Source organism: Diabrotica undecimpunctata, chromosome 6 (assembly GCF_040954645.1).
Source record: "Diabrotica undecimpunctata isolate CICGRU chromosome 6, icDiaUnde3, whole genome shotgun sequence".
Classification (NCBI taxonomy): domain Eukaryota; kingdom Metazoa; phylum Arthropoda; class Insecta; order Coleoptera; family Chrysomelidae; genus Diabrotica; species Diabrotica undecimpunctata.
Window position 1 is genome coordinate 43,032,479 of NC_092808.1, and position 22,654 is coordinate 43,055,132.

At 35.8% G+C, this 22,654-nt stretch overlaps 1 protein-coding gene across 1 annotated transcript in view; it reads left to right on the plus strand.

The window, feature by feature from the left end:
• The window catches only part of LOC140444316 (nephrin-like), a 368,578-nt gene that overhangs the window by 93,285 nt on the left and 252,639 nt on the right, over nucleotides 1-22,654 (plus strand). The window contains exons 3-4 of the mRNA XM_072536066.1: nucleotides 2,817-2,980; nucleotides 8,911-9,055. Of these exons, the coding sequence (XP_072392167.1) occupies nucleotides 2,817-2,980; nucleotides 8,911-9,055 (309 nt within the window). The remainder of the gene's footprint in view (nucleotides 1-2,816; nucleotides 2,981-8,910; nucleotides 9,056-22,654) is intronic.

Below are 22,654 nucleotides of genomic sequence, written 5' to 3' on the forward strand. Positions count from 1 at the left end.
CTATGTAATAGATACTAACTTATGTGGGATTATTAATCTCATCTGATATCTCACTCTATGAGAGGGTGGGAATATAAAGGATTAATCGATAGTAACATAGGTTGCACAGAATTTTTACGATGGATTTTATGAGAGAGGTAATATAAAGGATTAAACGTTTGTTCACACGTTACACAGAACAAGTACGATGTAGAAACTAATAATTGAGGGCAGAGTTGAAAGAAAAAGACCTATTAAAAGATCTTCAAACCGTTGGGTTGATCAAACAAAAGTACTGATTAACCGAAGATTACAAGAAGCCAAACAACTATCCCCCGGACAGGCTCCATATAAGGGATCAGTATTTCTACGCGTGGTGACCTGGACAAAACATAAAACTAGAACTTGGCAATTCTGGAAAAAACTCATATAAAATACAGGCTATTGAAAAAAGTAAAACGAGCATATCTAATTTACTTGGACCATATAACTAGAAGAACAAAGACCATGGAACTATTGGTAGTCCATGGTAGGAAGGAAAGGTATAAGGCCAAAGATCACGAGAAAGATCCACCACGCCTTGACAAGGGCTCGAGGAATAAGGAGGAGGACTAGGAAAGAGGACATAGGCTAAAAAGTATCACGTATTGGTTTGCTTAGACAAAAACATAACTCACACTATTCGAAAGACCTCATAGGGAGAAAATACTAACCCGTGAACTCTTACCTATCACAAGATACCTATTTATTTATACTTTGAATATATTAAAAACACTGAATTCTTCACATGTACTAATAATCATTGATGAGGTTATCCTATTTTTCCCAGTAAAAAACCTTTTAGACCATAAAATTATAAATCCAATCATTACATCTGAAATTTTACATCCTTTTGAAATTTGCATAAACCAGGACTACTTTGAATTTAATATTCAAATATATACAATATAAAATTCATTCTAATTACAAAATCCTAATCCTCGACCATCATTTAGCAAAAGAATTAGCAACTTCACATTTCCGGATATTATGCATACCAATATTGATTATGCTCCCCCTTTAACTATAAAAATTCCATATTGTAACACAGAGCTGTCAACTTATACTAAGTACAATAACCTTTCATTTTTTTTTCTCCAATACTTCTACAAAATTAAAAATAAATATTTATCCTGTCAACTAGCTTATACCGATGCATCAAAAACACCCGAATTGGAAACAGTAGGATCCGCCATTGTCACAGAGGATTCTGTACTCAAGTTTCCACTACCTAAGGACTACTCAATATATTTTGCTGAATTTGCTGCAAAAAGCTCTTAATCGACCTGAAGACATGACAGTAATATTCACAGATTCCCTAAGTGCAATCCTGGGAATTCAGAAAATATATCTGAATCATCCGATTTTAGAACAGATTAAAAAATACCTTGTGACTCTACAAAATAATCATAAACAACTACATATTGTGTGAATACTATCTCATGTGGGGATACCAGGAAATGAGATAGCTGATCAAATGGCCAAAGAAGCTTGTAAAATGGAGTGATCCGATGATAGAACCAACCAAATTTCTCACTCAGATATGAAAAAATGCATCAATAAGTACACAAAATACTTATGGTTACGAAGATGGCAACTCTTACCAAATAATAAATTGCGGCAAGCGAACCCAGATCTATCAGCGAAAACACCAAATTTAGTAAAGCGAATGGACCAGGTTGTACTACATCGTATCCGAATAGGACATACCAGACTGACGCACGAACACCTACTAAGTAAGGAACCTCCTAGAATATGCTACGCCTGTGACACCAATATATCTGTAGGCCACATTGTTATAGACTGTCAATTGTATCAAATGGAAAGATAAGCAAGCAACTGGACTACCAAGTGATATAAAGTGCGTTTTAGACAGTGGGAACTGTGACAAAATCATTAGGTTTTTAAAGAACACGAAATTGTATAATCAAATATAAGTATATAATTCAAGAAACATTCTAAATTATAATCCACTTTGTAAAAACTTTATAAATTATATTTTATATTAATTATTATAATATGTTATAGTCTATATTGTACCACCTCTAATAACCTTCTATGGTTGATGCGGGATATTCCCAATAAAAAAAATTTATCAACACGACTATACACAACATAAATTGGCAGCCTACTATAGCGTATTACATAGAATAACTGAAATTTCCATGTTTCCATTTCCATCCACTGAAAAAAAAACTTCGAGACAGAATTAAATATCAATAAGCAAATAGTAGTAAATGACGGGTACAACGAATAAACAATAAATAAAATTTAAAATTAAAAACTACCTTAGAAAGCCCTAAAATTACTATTTCCACCATCAGAGGAATAGCACCAACTTTTAAAACAAACAACAACTTAGGCAAATATATTAAGAACAATAAGAACCAAAAGAGAAATCACTAACATAGTAGTGTATACAAACCTAAATTTGGCAACTGCCCAAAAACTTACGTCGGTCAAACTGGTAGAACTTTTAACAAGCGGATAGCAGAACAAAAAAGAGTTGTCAAATGAAACACAGATTATATGTACGCAGTTTACCTTCTAGATCATAATCATTTCTTTTAATGACCAATTTCAAATTCTTCAAATTAAAAATAAAATCCTTAAGCTATCTTTGTTAGAATCTATGGACATTTACAAATAAAGGAACATATACCCAATTTTGAATGATCAACTTTAGACAAACAGTTCTCCCCTCTTTAGCTGATTCAGTTAAAGAATATAAAGTGTGATAATAAATTATAATAAATTTTGTGAATTTTTAAAGTATTTACAATTCTTTTTTGTTTCAGTTCGTCCCCTTACAGTGGAGATTTTAATCAGCAATAATCCATTTTCGGCAGACAGGAAATACGACATACCTTGCCAAAGCTTCGGGTCGAGACCACCGGCTAAAATAACCTGGATTATGGACGGTAAAGAGTTATTACCGCCGAAATATAACGCTACGTATTCGGTACGTTTAATTACACTTACACTAACTTATTAATTTAAATTACATAGAACGACATAATAATTGATATTTGCATCCCATATGGTTTAATAGAAATTCTGGCGCTTAATTGTTTGATCCAGAACATTGATATTGGAAACTATGCGATAGTTTACGATATTCATGAATATTGGAAAATTTTTTGTAAAATAATTGTTTATGTACATTACTATTATAATTTTGTTTGTACAGGATAATTATAGTTTGCTGTGCATATAGATATAAAGTTATGAAAACGGTTTTGGTAAACTACTTTCTTTTCAAAACTGTGGAAAAAAAAATGTTGGTTTCGTGTATTATAAAAATGAATTAAATAAATTTTTGTTGTATACTTAATGTACACAACACACAAAAGGTACACGTTTATAAGTAGAAACACAAAATTGTAAAATATTTTATGAAAACAATGTATATACACACGTAGTACACACACAGGACTTTTTGAAAAGCACATATAGAAGAAAAACCTAAATATTTTAAGCAATTCTTCTAAATATTTTTCTGAAGCTATTTTCTTGTATAATCCTAATACAATTTACTATTTTTACTGGGAATTAATCACAATTTTAGTCTAAAATATGTTTATTTGGATGTTTCGATTTCCACTTTGGGAATAGTTCTCAAAACGTAAATTACCCAAATTTTGTTTTTCTTACTGGGTACTTATTCTTATTGTGCCGTCTTCTAAATAAGATTGGTGACCACCTCTTTCAACGCTTTCCTATCTTTTACAACGTGAAATATGTTCAACACTGAGGTAGGTCCAATCTCTGATATTCCTCAGTTCCTCTGTTTCTTCCCAAGCCCGTTCTTCCTTCTACTCTTCCTTTGATGATGACGTGCAGAAAAGAGTATTTAATGTTTGAAGTACGTGGCCCAGATACGATGTTTTTTTATTTTAATTGTGTTTACAAGCTTTCTGCCATGTTTTAGTCGTCCTCTCGTGAACACTATGAAGCTTTGAGGACGATTCAGTTAACCCTTTGAAGTCCGATTTTTACTAAATAAAGAAAATGGGATGTTTGTGAAATTTATTTATTTTAGTATATATATATATACAAGTATTTCCACAGTTTTCACTATATTCCTTCACTCAACTGTTTTCTCAAATTTTTCCTGTTTAGCCAGTCCCCTTTCTGTAGGTTTCTTCTACTCATTGCTTCGTCCACTTCATCTCTGAAAGATCTTTGGGGTCTGCCTATCTTTCTTCTTCCTATCGGGCTCCACTCTGTTATTCTATTTATCCACCGATTTTGGTCTGCTCTTCTGACATGTCCGTACCAGGTTAACCTAATTTATTTTAGTATATTCTTATAAGTTCGGTCAAAATAAACAATGCTGATCCTAAAGTACGAGGATAGATTGATATTAAACTAGCTTTTGATAGATGGCGCCACTTGATATCGAATTAGTTTCGGTGTTGTCATTTGCCATTCACGACATCTCTGTCAAAATTTTAAGTTTTAAAAACAATTAGTTTGGTTTTTACAGCTGTCAAAAGGAAGCAACATTTGTGTTTTCGGAGAAATGGAAAAAGTCTAGTAGCGTTCGGTGATTAAGTTCCTCCACAAAAAGGGTAAAACGAATGTGCAAATCAAAGCCAACCTGGAGGAAGTTTATGGTGAGGTTGCACCTTCATTAGCAACAGTAAAATTTCGGAAAGCTAGATTTGTTCGTGGTCGTAGGAGTGTTTTTGATGATGAGCGTCCCGGGAGGCCAAATGCAGTCACCACGCCGGAAATTATCAACAAAGTCCATAACATGATTATGGCAGATTGTCGAATTAAGCTCCGCGAGTTAATAGAGGAACTAAACATTTCCTATGAACGCGTATACAACATCATTCACCATCATTTGGACATGAAAATGTTACCGCGCGATGGGTGCCGCGTTTGCTGACAATCGATAAAATGCAAAAACATGTTACCACCTCGGAGACGCTTTTGGCGATGATACGGCGCGATCCGAAGGATTTTTTTCGCCGATTTAAACCTTGGTGCTTTATTACTCACCGGAAACCTAAGAACAGTCGAAACAGTAGCGCAAACGCGGCGAAGGGCCGCCGAAGAAGGCAATGAGTGCACATTCGTCCGGCAAAGTTGTGACGTCCTCTCGTGGGAGTCACTATCCGGGTAGCTTTTAGACAATCAGAGACAGAGTTCAAAATAAAAATAAAACTTTATTGTCTTCCTTAAATTAAATTGACAAAAATCTTACGTACATATTTACAATTTGGTTTAACCTTCTCAGTACCTGGCCTATTTATTCAAATTAAGTTTGACCTTGTCATATGGAACTAGTCTTATCGGCAAGTGAGTGTGTATTTGAAATTTTACGGTAACGTTGTATCGATTTAATAACAGCGGACGATACGTACAAAGAAAGGAAAGGAACTCAACACGCCCCTTAAGTGATTCGGATTAATAGGACACTCCTCGACAGTCTCAACACGACTGCTTCAGAGTACGGGTAGTGAAAAGCTCAACACGCTTTTCGGATAGCGGCGGTATGGGAGACGGAACAACTTGTGAACTCAACACGTCCACAAGCCGGGGTAGGGAAGAAGAGAACCTTCAGTCAACACCTGTCGATTCTGTCTCTATGAGGAAATGTTGCGGTTTATATAGCGGAGCTGTGTAATTAGTTTTGCCCTTTCTACTGTCGATACACTCCTACTTCATGGGTTGGTTCGCGCGCACGCTGGTTTAACGGTGATGGCTTTGACTCATCGTTACGTTGTCTATGGAACATTTTGCTGTAAAACAGATTACTATGTTGCTGGTTTTTCCATCTGCCAGCGTGATCTTTAAAGCTTTTCTGTCGCTTTTTGTTCCACATTGTTCCAATATTTTTTTACCTTTTTGTCCTATAAATGAATTTTGGGCTCCTGTGTCTATTAGTGCTCTTAACTTTTTACCGATGCTGAACGTTATCGTTGTGTGGGGTCGTTGATCTGTATAGTGTGCGTAGCTGGAGGTTGTTAGGGAGGACTCTAAATGCTGACTGGGTTGCCTCCTTCTTGTCCAGTCCTGTTGGAGTTTTCCGGTCGGTTTCTACATTGGCAGTTATTGGAAGTTGTTCCTCGGGTTCCGCAATGGCTGCAGAAGAGTACAGCGATAGCTCTGCAGTTTCTTCTATTGTGGCCTCTGCGGCCGCATCTCCAACAACAAGTCTGTCGAAATTCTGTATTTTGTTATTACGACTATTTGCCTGTGTCCAGTCACACCGTGTATTGTTTCTGTTATATATTTCTTTTTGGACCATATCATATTCTTCCGCTAGTCTGATGATGTCCTGTGTTGACGATACGTCTTGCCTCTTTATATACAACTTGTATTTCGGGTTCATATTGGTATATATCCTGTTTAGTTCTTCTTGGTGATTGAATTCACCATGTCTTCTGATCATTGTTTGAATATCAATGATGTAGTCTTTTACACCTTCGTTGTTTCGTTGGAGTCGGTTCCGGATTTGAGCTTCCAGAGATTGTGTGAGAACGGAGGAAACGAAGAAATTGCGGAAATCTTGTTCGAAGTCTTTTAATTCGTTCCAATATTTATTATTGTTTCTGTACCATAGTAATGCTTTCCCGTTTAATGTTTCTGGTAGAGCTTGTAAAACGTGGGTGTCTTGTAGGCCGTAAGCTGTCTGGAGTTCTTTCAACCGTTCTATGAATTCTATTGGGTCTCTTGAACCGTCAAAGTGTAACCCCCATTTGCGTACTATTTCCATCTTTCTTTGTCTTCCATCTGGTTTTCTTCTATTTCCTCTGCCTTGATGATCGCAACTAATATCGCTCTTAGCTCTCTGAAATTCCCTTCCGTCGGCTGTTCTCTGTTTGTTAATTCGGCTATAAGTTCGTCTTTCTTTAATAGGTACACCCAACTAATCTTCGACGTTTCCGGAGCGTCTGTCATTTTTGAACTGTGAATCACCCTGTCTTTGATTAAAATTTGAAATGTAGTACTGTCTCATGAAAATAAAATTCGGAATTCGGTCGGTATTATTGTTTAAAACGTATTTTTCTGCTCGGGCGCCATTTGTGACGTCCTCTCGTGGGAGTCACTATCCGGGTAGCTTTTAGACAGTCAGAGACAGAGTTCAAAATAAAAAAAAAACTTTATTGTCTTCCTTAAATTAAATTGACAATCATTCACATCGACTACTTGGAAAAGGGAAAAAACAGTCAATGGTGAGTACTACGCAGTATTATTGAATCGATTCGATGCCGAATTGCGTCGAAAACGCCCCGCTTTGGAATTCAAAAAATGGCTCTTTTACCAAGACAATGCACCGGCTCACCGATCGGCGAATTGGGCTATGAATTGGTTGAATATCTACCTTATTTACTAGATCTTGCCGCTAGCGATTTTTTCCTGTTTCCAAACCTAAAAAAATGGCTCGGAAGACGAAGTTTGGCAACCAAAGATGAAGTCGTTGCTGAAACTTCGGCCTATTTTGAAGAGCTCGAACAAAAGTACGATTCGGATGGGATAAAAAAATTGGAACATCGTCTTACTAAGTGTATCGACCTAAAAAGGGACTATGTTGAGAAATAAATCGATTTAATTCCAAAAAACTTGGTTTTTCTAACAAAGGCAAGTTTTATATCAATCCACCATCGTATATTCTGCAAGATGTGATATTCTCAAGATACCAGCAAGAATATTGCCTAACAAAAAATTAAATGAGAAATAAAAACCATGTAGCACTGCCTTCTTTCTATTCTTTCTATTGTTTTGCATGAAACGTTGCAAAATAATTTTTGTCGTACTTGAGATAAAGTCCGACATTGTAAGATGAACATTTCCACTGTGTGCAAAGAAGTTTATTAGTCTTAAATTTGTTTAAAATGCTTTAATTTTTGCTGACGGAGGAGATAAGTAAAAATATACCGTTTCTTGACAATAATTTGTTAATAAGTCCAAAAAATCAAATCCAGGAAACATATAGGTTTTTCATACAGACGTCCATACTACTCAAAACTACTGTCAAGTTCTTGGCCGGTTAAGTTTCACAAACAGGGTGCTTTTGTTGCTTATTTTCTTGACCCCAGGGAATAATGTAGCTGTGACCTATTTTTGGAAGTTAGACCATCATCCCAAACCTTTTTAAATGCCTGCAAGACGTCTAGGAAGGCAATTGTACTGTAGGACTTGTTTTCAAGGCTATTCATTTCTAGTTGTTCTGACTATTCTATGTATTTGCTCATTCATATGCTGGTATTTGACATCCAGATATGTATGGAAGTTTTTGGGACATATTTCAGCATACCAATTCACTTAGCGCTCGATAACATGAAAAGTGTTCTACCAGAGCTAAATCCTTTTGATACTATAGGTATCTGAAATAAGTCAATTTTCCCCTTCGAGGGAGTTAAAGCCTAATGGCTAAATCTGGATAATAATAATAACTACTGCCTAAGCAAACTAACTAATCAAGTAAAACATTGTCAAAACGGAAAAATCCCAGTTAGTATCAATCACTGTTTTTCATCATAATGTTGTCTTTATTTGATATATTTTACCGTTGGCGACAAAAAGGCTTAAATTAGTGATTATAGATTCTGTAAGTAAACGGCTAAAGTAGTTTAAAAACAAATTCGTGAAAAATGTCATTTTGTGTGCAAAAGGTCCCGGTCAGACTTTAATAAACGCTTTTCGTTTGTATAATATATATCTTCGTAAATGTATATAACAAAATATAAAGACTTTAAGTAAAGATATCGGAATCCAATTTCATAACTACCTTAACGAATACGAGTAGCGTGAAAATTTACTTTACTGCCCCTCACAGTTGCAGTAAAAGCGATTTTCCAATTCTCGATGTCTTAATTCGTTCTCAAATGGATCCTCGCACTTTAGTTTCACCTTCCAACCTTTTTTTTTTTATAGGACTCCGAAGATGGAAACTCCACCACTTCAATTCTCTCCTTCGTGCCCACCAGACTCGACAACGGCCGATCGCTGACGTGCAGAGCATCCAATCATTTGGTACAAAATGGCGTGGAGGAACACACCGTGAAATTGAACGTATTCTGTAAGTTGTTTCAATGAATATAAAAAGAACAACATTGTTAATTATGAGACGTCCTTTTCTCTCTGATGCCAGTTTCTTCGTAATTTAAGAACTCTATAAACATGTAATTTTGATCTTTTCAAGCTAGACGATATCAAGTTTTTGCTTATAAATAATTTAGTTCTTATATTTCAATAAAAATAAAGCTTAATAGTGAATAATTTACATTTAATTTAATTTATGCTCTTCTGATAAACTTTTTCGTTCCATTTTATTTTTGTTTATGGCCACAATTCAATTTTTACGTTTAGTTTAAAATTAAATATACTGTTTACTTAATAATAAGGCAGTAAGTAGTTAAAAATTATAAAGTAACGACGCTTGTAAGTAACAAATGTTTTCGGAAAAGTCACTGTTTGATAACTAGTCTTAAATAACTTTGCAGTTGGTCACTATTGGGAAGACATTTTGGATGATTAACAAACTTTGTTTGGATTAGAACTAGTCTATGTCTGAAATGATAAATTTCAGGAAAGCAATTTGTTTTTCAGAAGTTTGGTTTTCCATTATTTTGTTCTTCAAACATTAACGTTTACTTTGTGGATACTTTTCAATTAATTTAGAAACTTTTGCATTACTATAAAACTAGTTTTTTTGTTTCATTATTTTACTAAAAAATTAGGTGGACATAGACTAGTGCTGCATCAGAATTATTAGTGCAGAAATAGCTTATCTGGACTTATGCTAGTTCTACACTAACAATATTCTAATATATTACTGATTACAAAATAAATTATCAAAACAGTGATTTCATTAAGTTCCCTTATGATTTTAAATTCAAATATAAGTCATGGTACATGGTCGGAGCGACCAATCATTTACATAGATATTTCAAGTTCTCTAATTTCTTTGTACTAATAGGTAAACTTTCAGCATTTAACATTTGCAAGTCATTAGGTACTGACAAGTTTTTCTTCTTGTGTTACGCTTAGTATTAATGCTGATAAAATTCACATCATCATAATTGTATTTTATAAAAACAGCATTGGGGTGATCGGGCTCCCTTCTGCCAATTGACCTTTCCTTCATTTTCATTTTTGTCCATTTCCTTACAACACCGGCGGCCGGCCAGGTGAAGTAGGTGAAGGTGAGGTTCACCAAAAAAATATAATTAAATTGAGACAAATAAATAAAAAACGAAAACAACATTATTTTATCTAAATTCTGAAATCAATTATTTATTCTCTTTTAATTAATAAAAAAGACAACTAGCTTTATTAGCGGTACGTACTTGACGGTCAAGTCCTGACCTGTGTCACTAGCTGTGTATAATAGGATTCAGGAAGAGGTGAATATAATTTTTGAAATGCAAAATCCATGTGCATCAGCGTTCACGGTTGCCATGGCAACGTGACGTCAGCCTATCCTTAGTGACTTGTCGTTTAATATACCATGCTTAGTGACAGCTGAGAAAACCGGTACGTGCAGTTCCGCTTAAAAATATATTATTCGTCTTCACCCACTGTTGGATGTGTATTTGGTATTCCTATTTTTCGGAAATTTCTCTAAGCGACAATATTTTGAAATTTAGTCCATTATATAGATATTTTTATATAGTATAGTGTATATTGTAGTATTTATTAGTTTAGTTTAGTCACAATATTAATTTTATTTGTTTAGTGCACTTTATTAATACATTTCTCTGTCGTTTGTTTCGGATTTCGGATATAAAGTGTTCTCGTGGATTTCGTTTGGACAAAAATAATTTTAGAGACACATGAATCCAATTAATGACTTCTTCTTCTTCTTCTTCTTCCTATGCCGTCTCCATTAACGGAGGTTGGCGACCACATTTCTAAAAATTTCTCTGTATTTTGCAACGTGGAATAAATCGTCTACAGTCATGTTTGTCCAGTCTCAAATATTTCGCAGCCATGATTTCCTCTTTCTACCTATTCCCTTTTTGCCATCGACTCTACCCTTCATGATGACCTGCAGAAGACTATATTAAATGGTGGCTAAATTAATGACTTGGTGTGTAATATATTAGAGACTCCATTTAGGCATTGGAAAAATGAAGATAAAAGGGATGTTCTTTTACATAGTCGACCAACCAGTATTTTAAACATCTGCGTCTGATCCAGAGTGGTCGGCTGCAATCAGCATCTGACTTAGAGTAGGCGGCTGAATCGAAACTCAGCAACCCCAGGCGTGGTGTTTTAATCGCCAAAAAAACCCTCAATGAAATGTCGAGGTTCAGAACTAAAATACCCCAGGCAAGCAGAACTGAACAAGAAAAACTGTTTTCAAGTTATTAAGGCCATAAACTCTAAACATTTTTTTTAACGAATTTTTTATGAGATTTGGGCGCGAAGTAGGTACCAAAACTCCTTTTGGCTCCGGCAAGCTTTCCTCATCTTCACTACTTTTTTAGGCCACGAGCCGCCGCTGCCTTACAAGTATGTTTTCTGAATTCAACAAAATCGTAAAATTCATCAATTTCAGTAACATTGAATGGAACCTTTCTACATGCTGTTCGTGCAATAAATTACCACTGACTTGGCACATATATAGCAACATTTTTTAAAGCCCTCTCAACAATGTATACTATCACCAAAGAATATAGACGCTTATATAAGCGTCTATATTCTTTGCTATCACCTTCGTGTTGGGTATGTCAATTTTTTAAGAAAAAGTGAGAAATTTTAATTTTATGTTTAGCAGCTAGATCTTTATACATTACGACAGCATTTCTATTGAGATTTTATCCCCCACATTTGTCAGAAAAAAAAAACACATTTTTTGTTTTTCTTTCAGAGCCTTTTCTTCTACTAATTTTTTAACACAGGAAGCTACTTCATTGGATTCTCTCGGTCCTTTTGTCTCATCCCACATGTAGCAATAACTGTTTTTTTATGAAGATCATAAATACTCAGATTGTAAAAGGAAAGCTTTCTACGATAATACAACTGAGATACATCTAGATGGGGTTTTTTGAAGAACTTGTTGCATATCAAAAACTTCTGCAAAATAGGTATCATCATTTTCACATATCTTCTTTGATTTTTCTTTTGTTTCTCTTGCTAGCATCTCGTTCTTTAAGTGGTCTTCAATTAAATCTTTCATTTTATTTCCCTCATATTCATTGCTGTTTTTATGTACTTTGCGTAGGTCACACAAATCCTTTTTTTGATTTTAAGAATTTAAGGTTAAAATTTGTGTTGTATAAAGGCATTGACAACTTCGCGAATTGTTGAATATTTTTATTCATACAGTCTTATTTATTTAAATCACACATTTTTGTAATATTCATATTTGAATCTAAATATTGCCTCTGTGTATTTTTTCGGCAATAATGGATTTCTACCCTCGGAAACATATTAATATGATCCATCACTGACTGTTTTATTTTGTCAGATAATTTTGTAGCACAGACATTTTTTCCTCTTTGATTTGCGCCAATTATATTTAATATTTATATCTCTTTGGAAAATGCAGTTTTTGCTATTTGATGTGAAAGACACAATGTATTCAGGAAAAACATTTTACAAACTCTTTACTTCTTTTTGGAAGTACAAAGATAATAGAAATAAGACATAGCCCTGCGTGATTGTTTTCTACTACTACTAGTCGACCTTCCTTCATCATCCTTATCGTCAACATCATTAGTGCAGTCATCAATTTTATAATTTCTTACTCTTGAGCGTATAATAGGCTTCTCCTCTAAATTATTTATAATAAAATCCTAAGGTAGAGGCCAATAACAAAAATTACTATTTGCTAAAATGTAATTATAAAAGTAACCTACATAACCTAAAACATAAGTTAATGAAATTAAATTATTTAATTATACAAATAGAAACCATTAAAATTGCTCACAAAGAAGTCGCCACTCCTGTCGATTCCTGGCAACTTCCCTCCATCTTCTAACCCCTAGAATCTGTAGGTCTTCTTCCACATCATCAATCCATTTCATTCGTGGTCGTCCTCTGCTTCTTGTGCCCTCTGGTTTTGAAAATGTTAATCTCTTCGTGTATTCGTGATCTGACATCCTAGCAATGTGTCCAGCCCATCTAAGTCTCTGCACTTTAACGAATTTCACAATATCTGGATCGGTGTATAACTGATACAGTTCAAAGTTGTATCTTCGACGCCATAGCCCATTTTCATTTACGGCCCCAAAAACCTTTCTAAGAATTTTTCTCTCAAAAATACCAGGAAGTCTTTTATCATTTTGAGATAAGATCCACGTTTCAGCCCCATATATTAAAACTGGTCTTATTAAGGTCCTGTATATATTAAGCTTTAGTGCACGTTTTATATTTTTATTTTTTAAATGTCTCTGGATGCCGTGAACAGTTCTGTTTGCTATTGCTATTCGTCTTTTTATTTCGTCGCTTGTCGTGTTTGTTGCGTTTACTAGCGATCCAAGATATGTAAATACTTTGACTTGCTCAAAGGTATGGTTGTTAATTTGAATTCTTTGTTGGATATTTCGAGGGTTTTTAGAAACCAACATATATTTGGTTTTTTCCTCGTTTACCACAAGTCCTAATTTACTTGCTGCGTCCGCAAGCCTTGTAAAACACTGCACCATGTCTCTCATACTTCTGCCCACTATAACTATATCGTCAGCGAATGCGAGAATTTGCGCCGATCTATTAAAAATAGTTCCATTCATTCTAATATTTAATTGTCTGATTGCCTTTTCCAAGGCAATATTAAAGAGCAGACACGCCAACGCGTCCCCCTGTCTTAGACCATTATTAATGTCAAAGAGCGTAGAGTTTTTTCCTTCAATTCTAACGCATGAGCTTACGTTTTGCATTGTTAGGTGGGTCAACTTAACTAACTTAGGTGGGATTTCAAAGTCTATCATTGCATTATATAATGCAGTTCTTTTCACACTGTCATAGGCTGCTTTGAAGTCAATGAAGAGATGGTGTGTTTCTATGTTATATTCTAGTGACTTTTCTAGAATCTGCTTATGTGCTTGAATTTGATGTGTAGTTGACTTTCCAGCAGTAAATCCGCATTGATATTGACCAACAATATCCTTTGTAAAATGTTTAAGTCTTTCAGATAATACATTGCCGAAGATCTTATACGCAGATGCTAACAGAGTAATGCCTCTATAGTTCTTAGACTCCAGTTGATCCCCCTTTTTATGCAATGGACATATTATTCCCTTCAGCCACTCTTCTGGTACCCATTCATTCTGCCATATAAGTACTATTAGTTTATGGATTGCTGCAAAAAGTTGATCACCACCTTTTTTATACATTTCCGAACAGATGTCATCGATTCCTGGGGCTTTATTGTCTTTGAGTTTTAGGATCGCATTTGACACTTCTCTTCTTGTTGGGTCTTCACTGTGTAGTTGACGTTGTATATTTTGTTCATTTTCTATATTGTACTCTCCTTCAATATCGTTTATATTTAGATGTTCGCTGAAATGTTGTGCCCATCTGTTAAGAACTGAGTTTTTATCATGTATAATTTCACCATTAGTGTCTTTACAAATTTTTAATCGTGGTTTAAATTCTCGACGGCTAATATTTAAGGATTTGTAGTATTTCCTCGTTTCATTTTTATCGAATAAACTTTGTATCTCACTGAGAGTGTTCTGTTCGTATTCCCTCTTCTTACGTCGATGGATACGTTTTTCCTCTCTTCTAAGACGTCCATACTCTTCTTTTTTTCTCCGTGTACATTAATTATATATTAATATTACTATTACATTTCTCCGTGTTATATTAATATTACTAATACTTATATTGTTGTTTTGAATTCTCAAACAGGAAAAAGATTTTGAGATACAAATAACATGCATCGATTATTTTTAACATTCAAAATCAAATATCTTACTTTTACCTTTTTTAAGTTTGTCCTTGTTTCATATTAATCCTTTTAATTAATTAAATATAACTACATCATGCAATGTTTTTGATAAAGGAACTTGAGTTTTTTAGCCAATACAATAGAGAAAAGATTAAAGAATAAAATTGGAAACACTCGAAAAATAAACAGAGACAAAAATACTAAGTCACTGGCCAGCATTAACTATATTAATAGAGCCGCTGACCCTCTCATTTTATTTAACTTGCACACAGTAATATCAAACTTGTTTACTTTGTTAAAAATATGAGTTTGTTACCCTAATACAGCTTTATTACCTAACTTTAAATGCATTTACTGGACAGACGCTGAACGCAGAAAGTATATAAACCATTTATTATACCAAGGAACTTTTAATGTGCACATTCCAATTTAGGTATACAATGCTTGTGTGACCAAATTTGCATAGGGAGAGCATAATAAACTAGGATAGTGTACATGTTGAAACCGATATTAGGCAAGTTACGTAAACAGTTTTTAAATAAATATTCACTGAATGTAATATATACTCTCTTTAAAATATATATTTATGTTTCACGGTTTATGAACGAACAACTGTATTTTAGTACCTAATACAGTAATCGAGGAAAAAAATTTAGGAAATTAAATAGTAATATCGAATATTTTTGATAAAAAAATATATATATACAGGGTTACGCAATTGAGCTGTTACCTATTTAAACGACCATAATTTTTTTGTGGGAAATTATTATTTTATTGATTCACATGACAAAATGGGTGAAAATAATCAAAATTTCAGATTCCACTTACTTTAGCTCGATGTGGCCACCTTTTGCCATGACTATGGCCTTCAAACAATCAAAAAACAAGTTGCATGCTGCACGAATGTGATCTTCTGGTATTTTGGCCCATCAACGCATAATTGCTTTCTTCAGCGCATACATACTGGAATATTTTTTAGTCCTTACCTTGCTCTCCAAAATGGACCAGATGGAATAGTCCATCGGATTTGCGTCTGGCGAATTCGAAAGCCAATGTGTAGATGAAATGAAGTGTGGAACGTGGTTTTTTAACCATTCCTGGTTCACACTAGCTTTATGAGACGGTGCCGAGTCTTGTTGGAACGTCCATGCTCTACAACCGAAATGTTTGCGTACCCACGGCTCTAAAGTAGCTTCTAAAACATTTTCCCGATAATATCTTGTATTGACTTTGACACCAGATTCAATAAAAACGATTGGAGAGCGTCCATCGGCGGTTATAGCTGCCCATACCATTACATGAGATGGGAAATTACTTCGGGTGGCCGTTCGTAAGCTCAAACTTTCGTAGGTGCGTTCCGTCAAGTAAACACGATCATTTTGAGAGTTTATGAACTGCTCAATAGGAAAGTATTTTCATCAGAGAACAGTATGTTCGGAAATTCGCCACGTTCGCGCAGGCGTAACAACTCCTTTGCTCTTTCAAGTCGAACTTTTTTTTTGCTTTGGTGTAAGATGGCGTGCTTTATGGAACTTTTAAGGCTACAACATGAGCTCCTTTTTCAATATTCGTTGCATGCTTTGCTGGGATATTTTCAGTTCTTTGGCCATTTGATTACCACTACGACGTGGATTTCGCTCAAGTCGAGCCTTCACTTTCCGAACCGTTTCAGGTGATGTTGCTGTTTTTTTTTTCGTATACCACCATAGCGTTTGCATAGCTTTGAGGTGTTTGAGCTGGTTGTAATTTTTCAGACAAATATAACGCAATCACACTATTACGTTTAAATTCCATTGCGAATAACTTTTGTTGTATGTATAAAACTTAAATGCAAATGCTTTTGACGGCTTATAAACATACTAAAGTATTATCAGGCCAACTTTGACGTCATTATTGATTTGCCAGATATATCGATGTGAAGTTGGTAACAGTTCAATTGCGTAACCCTGTATGTATATATATATATATATATATATATATATATATATATATATATATATATATATATATATATGTTAATATTGTAAATGAAACTGATAAACTATGGAAGTTGCTCTCAGATGTGATTGGGTGCCAGGAAAGTATTAACATATACCTTCCAAGACATGTTGTAAAGCTGTATACCCTTCTTGCTGAAATTAAAAGAAAAACAGGTATTAATTGCAATATTTAGTCTTCATAACAAATTTAATACCTATCCAAATATATACAGTCTAATACTTTATACTACCCACCACCATTTGTATACAGTTAACCTAGTTACTTATACACTAAAAAAAATTCAGTGGTTATACACAATTGATCCCTGATTATCTGAATTTACGAATAATACATATAAGAAAAAAAATTAATGATTACCTAAAAAGGTTATTTACTTGCCAACTAGAGATGTAACTCTGTACTTCGTCTTTCAATTAAATGTATTAATAAGGTAATAAGGACACTATCCTGATGAGATAGATGCCCAAAGTTTAAATATATATATTAATGAAATTTCAATAGCGAACCCTCTGATGAAATGTGTACAAATAAAACCGTACAACAAAGTTGATAGGGAGGATTGAAAACCTCAATGTGTAGTTAACAATTAGTTCTTCAATATTATTCAGTATTATTTTTAGATATACAGACGATACAGTAATTCTGTCAGATAGTATTGAAGGTCTCCAAATTCTGCTTGATCGTATTCACGAGGTAGGAGAGCAAATGGGCATTAAAATAAACTCAAACAAAACCATTTTCGATAATAAAAACGATAATAGGAATTTCGTAGCAAAATCTGACATAATGTGTGCAATTAGAATTAAAGGAAATAAGGACATGATATCGCTAATATACATGCTCCAACAGAAGAAAAAGGAGAAGTGAAGGATGAATTTTATGAAGAACAAGGGTCATTGTCTGAAGAAATGCCCAGACAAGATATTACAATTTATTATAGGCGACGCCAATGCAAAGATCGGAAGAGAAGATATATACAAAAACATAACAGGGGGGGAAAGTAAACATATGAATACAAATGATAATGGCCAAAGATTGATTACATTCGCAATTGAAAACAGGATGAAAATAATGAGTACGCATTTCAGGAAAAACAATATATATATATATATATATATATATATATATATATATATATATATATATATATATATATAAAGGAACGTGGAACATTCCGGGATCAAATGAAACTAATTAAATAGACCACATCTTAATACAAGAGAAATTCGCCAATTTAATAACAAATATGAAAACGTACAGATGGGCTGACGTAGATCATTTTTTGGTTACTATTAATATGAGATAAGCAAAAATTTCAAAGCATAACCGGAAAAAGAAAGTGCAATGTAAATTTAATTTTGAAAAACTGCGAAAATTTGAGGTAGTGCAGGATTATCAAAAGGATATACAAGAAACCTACGTCAAACAAGATAGTACTACTGTGAGTAACATACAACAAAAGTTCTTGAAAATGACAAACACTATAAAGGAAGAAACATACCAAGAACAAAAATATTTAGAAAAAAACACTGATGATGACGAATGTAGAACAGAGAGTTAAAAATAAGATCAGATTTGAATTTTAAAAGTTTACGATCGCAAAAATAAGACGACCTTGAAAGGTATGCCGAACAACGAAAAAAAGTAAAGAAAAGCCTAAGGGAGCGGAAACGAAATTATATGTATGATAAAGTAAAGCTTAGTATCTGTATCTGTAAAGTAGGGAAAGCGAGTTAAGTTTCACAGTACTTAGGCCACAATTGACCCATTGTGCATCCTCCCAGAGAGCTGTCACCCTTAGCTCATTGTCCATCCTGCCATTTCTAGGAAGGTGAACAAGTCACCAGAAGACATCTCTCTTATGTGGGCAGCTGTGGGTCAGGACTCGCCGAACGCGTACTCTCGTATTAACGATAACTCTGGGCATTCACATAGGACATGCTCTACAGTTTCGTCTTCTCGTTCACACTTCCTACATAGAGGTGTGTCTGCTAGCCCCAGTGTGTGAAGGTGTTTGCTTAGTTGACAATGACCAGTTAAAAAACCAACTGCCAAACGTAGATTTTTCCTGGTCATTCCCAAGTACTTCTTTGATGTTGACTCTTCAAGGTTACTTAGTGTTACCCTGGCAAGTTTACATCCTTTCCCTTCTTCCCATCTTTTTACGGTTCGCGTATGGGAGTGACATTTGACAATTTCTGCAATTGTTGTAGTTGACCAACCAAAAAGATCCCCAGGTCCTAAGATTCTTAGGCCTGCCGCCTTCCTAGATAATTGGTCAGCAATGCGGTTGCCTTTATTCTTATTGTGTCCTTTAACCCACCTCAGTATGATGGTATTACCATCCGAAGCTTGAGTTAGTGACTCGTGACACTCCATTACTAAACCTGATGTAACACGTGGTCTATTCAAGGTTAGTAGCGCTTGTCTACTATCTGTGCAGATCATTATAGTTTTCCCTGCTATACCTTTTTGGGTTATCTCTTTTGCGGCTATGGAGATACCAGTCAGTTCTGTGTGAACTACGCTGGCATTTTTGCCCATACCCCACTTTATTCTTAGGTTTAGTGATCTGGAGTATATCCCGCATTCTGAGCCCTCTTTCATTTTGGGGCCATCGGTGTATATGCAATAGGCATTTGCCACGTTTGTCTCCATAAACTGTCTTGTTTCAATTTTGTAGGGTTTGTTAAAGACAAACTTTGGTTCAATTGAGTCGCAGCCTGCGTGTAGCAGTGGTAACGCATCCAGCTCTCCCCGCCAGAAACGAGTTCTCAATTGTCCCATTCCTACATCAAGGTTTGCACCAGCTGAGCGCAGTCGCATCACTGTCACTAGCACCACCTCTTTGACATATATATCTAGAGGCGTGATGCCAATGATCAACTCCATTGCAGCAGTTGGTGTTGTTTTCATGGCACCTGTTATATTTATGCAAGCCATCCGCTGAATATGGTTTAGTTTGCTAATCGCTGTTGCCTGTAGCACTTTTGGTACCTAAGCAATAGCTCCGTAAGTTAGCATTGGCCTAATGACAGCGGTGTAGACCCAGGCGATCACCGTGAACGTGACGCCCCTGGTGCGTCCGACCGTTCGTCGACACTGCTCATAGGCAATATATGCTCTTTTAGCTCTACCATCTAAGTGTGAGTTCCATGTTAACTTCCTGTCAAGGGTAATACCAAGGTACTTCACCTCGTCAGAAAAATTTAGACTGTAGTTTAGAATCTTTGGGGGTATTAAGCCCGTGATTTTTCTTTTCCATTTATAGATAATGAGTGTTCCTTAAACCATCTTTCTATTAGTTGAAGAGCAACTTGTGATCTCTCACATAGTGTGTTCTCAAACTTACCGCTTTGCAGGACAGCAATATCGTCTGCATAGGCTATTGTGTAGAAACCGTTGCTGCTGAGTTGGTCAACCAGGGTATCTATAACTATGTTCCAGAGTAGGGGTGATAGCACCCCTCCCTGTGGACACCCCCTCGTAACCATGCCTCTAACAGAAACGTCTTCTACATTTATGCTTATTGCTCTATTAGAGAGCATACTGAATATCCATTCGCTTATGGCCAGGGGAACATTCCTGGCGTTAAGCTGGGTGATAGTTGGGAATGTGGTTTTATCAAACGCTTATTGTACTACAAAAGTAAAGCTTATTGAAGAAAATGACAGAAAATGTAAAATAAAAAATTTTACAAAGAGGTAAAATACATTAAAACTGGGTATCAGGAAAGAACGATAAATGTAAAAGACAAGCAAGGAAATCTAATAGTGGACGAAGACCAAATATGTGAAAGTTGGAAGGAATATTTTGAAGAGGTGCTAAATAACGGAGTGACTACTGAAGAAAATTATAATGTTCCTAAACCTCAAATAGTCATAGAAAAAATACCAAAGCCCACAGGACAAGAAATTGAAGAAATTATAAAAGATATGAAAAATCAAAACAGCCCCGGGGAGAGCGGCATTGTGGCAGATAACTTAAAATGTGTTATCTCCGGGTGCTCTGTAGAGGTCTTCGAATATCGCAGTCGAGAGCTCCTCTACTCAAGTCCATTTACTGGGTATGGACTTGTAAATATTTATCTTCTGATGGCTTGTCTTAAAAAAGACAAGATATTTCTTACATGACAAAGGTACACCAAGTCGAAATAAAGCATCTGGTTGTGGTCTTCTGAAGGCTTGTCTTAAAAAGGACAAGATATTTCTTACATGACAGAAATATAGGTCGAAATAAAACATCAGATTGTAGTTGAATAATATCTCAGCCACAGAGTATTGAAAATAAATGCAGGAAGCAGAGCCCCGAGAGCACTAAGCTCTCGGAGAGCCCGTGAGGGACTGCCCTGAAAATCGCCAATATTTATATGTGCCGTTCGAGCGATAAATAGGGATTTCCAGGTCAAGAGCAATGGGAAAATTCGAGGCGGGGCGATGCGCATCGAAATGCGCACTAGTCCACAGACTATGGCATTCGATGACACCCCCCTCCTCTGGAGACTCTGCGGCTGGGAAAAATATTTATTGAATAAAAATACGAAAATACATGTGAAAATACACAAGAAAATAAATGTATAAAAATACAAAGTAAAGTAAAAGAATTGTCTATAAAACTCACACAACACTTATCTGGAACCTGGGGGCTGGATGTTACTGCATCTCTCTCTGTGGTAGGCTCCATCCACGGTCGGTGTACCATTTCTCTCAGCGGTCCGTCTTCTTCTCTGCAATCAGGTTCCCATCCACTTTATCCTGGGGTTTCGTAGGCGAGTTTGCCCGGGCCTCCGTGGTACCGCCACATTTCGGGGAGGGCAGGCAGGGACTGTGGCTACTTCAGGATCTCCGTAGTTTCCGAGACTTCAAGCGTCGAAGAAGGCTGACTCGTTGAGACACCTGGCACACGGAAGGCATCAGGACTGCTACAGAGCTCGATGGCGGAGTGTTAGAGTATAGACACTCCGTGGCTCTCCCCATTGTTCTCTTGACTTCAACCCATGTTGAAGTCAATGCTGTGTTGCGTTCTGTAAAGCGAGCTGGGTCGCAGGTTCGGAATAATCCACGTTGTCGGGCGCCATGTCACCTCGGGGGAACAAATACGGGTCTATACACCGTCTGTTATCTCCGGGTGCTCTGTAGAGGGCTTCGAAGATCACAGTCGAGAGCTCCTCTACCCAAGTCCGTTTACTGGGTATGGACTTGTAAATATTTATCTTCTGATGGCTTGTCTTAAAAAAGACAAGATATTTCTTACATGACAAAGGTACACCAAGTCGAAATAAAGCATCAGGTTGTGGTCTTCTGAAGGCTTGTCTTAAAAAGGACAAGATATTTCTTACATGACAAAAATATAGGTCGAAATAAAAAATCAGATTGTAGTTAAATAATATCTCAGCCACAGAGTATGGAAAATAAATGCAGGAAGCAGAGCCCCGAGAGCACTAAGCTCTCGGAGAGCCCGTGAGGGACTGACCTGAAAATCGCCAATATTTATATGTGCCGTTCGAGCGATAAATAGGGATTTCAAGGTCAAGAGCCAATGGAAAAATTCGAGGCGGGGCGACGCGTATCGAAATGCGCACTAGTTCACAGACTATGGCATTCGATGACACTATAACGGAATATTCTTATTGGGGGTAATATATAAAGTGCTCGCCATATTAATTAAAAAACGATTAGAAATATATGTAGAGAAGAATCTACAAGAATAACAGGGAGGATTTGGGAAAGGAAGATCAACAATCGATCAAATTTTTATGCTAAAACAAATCCTGATCAA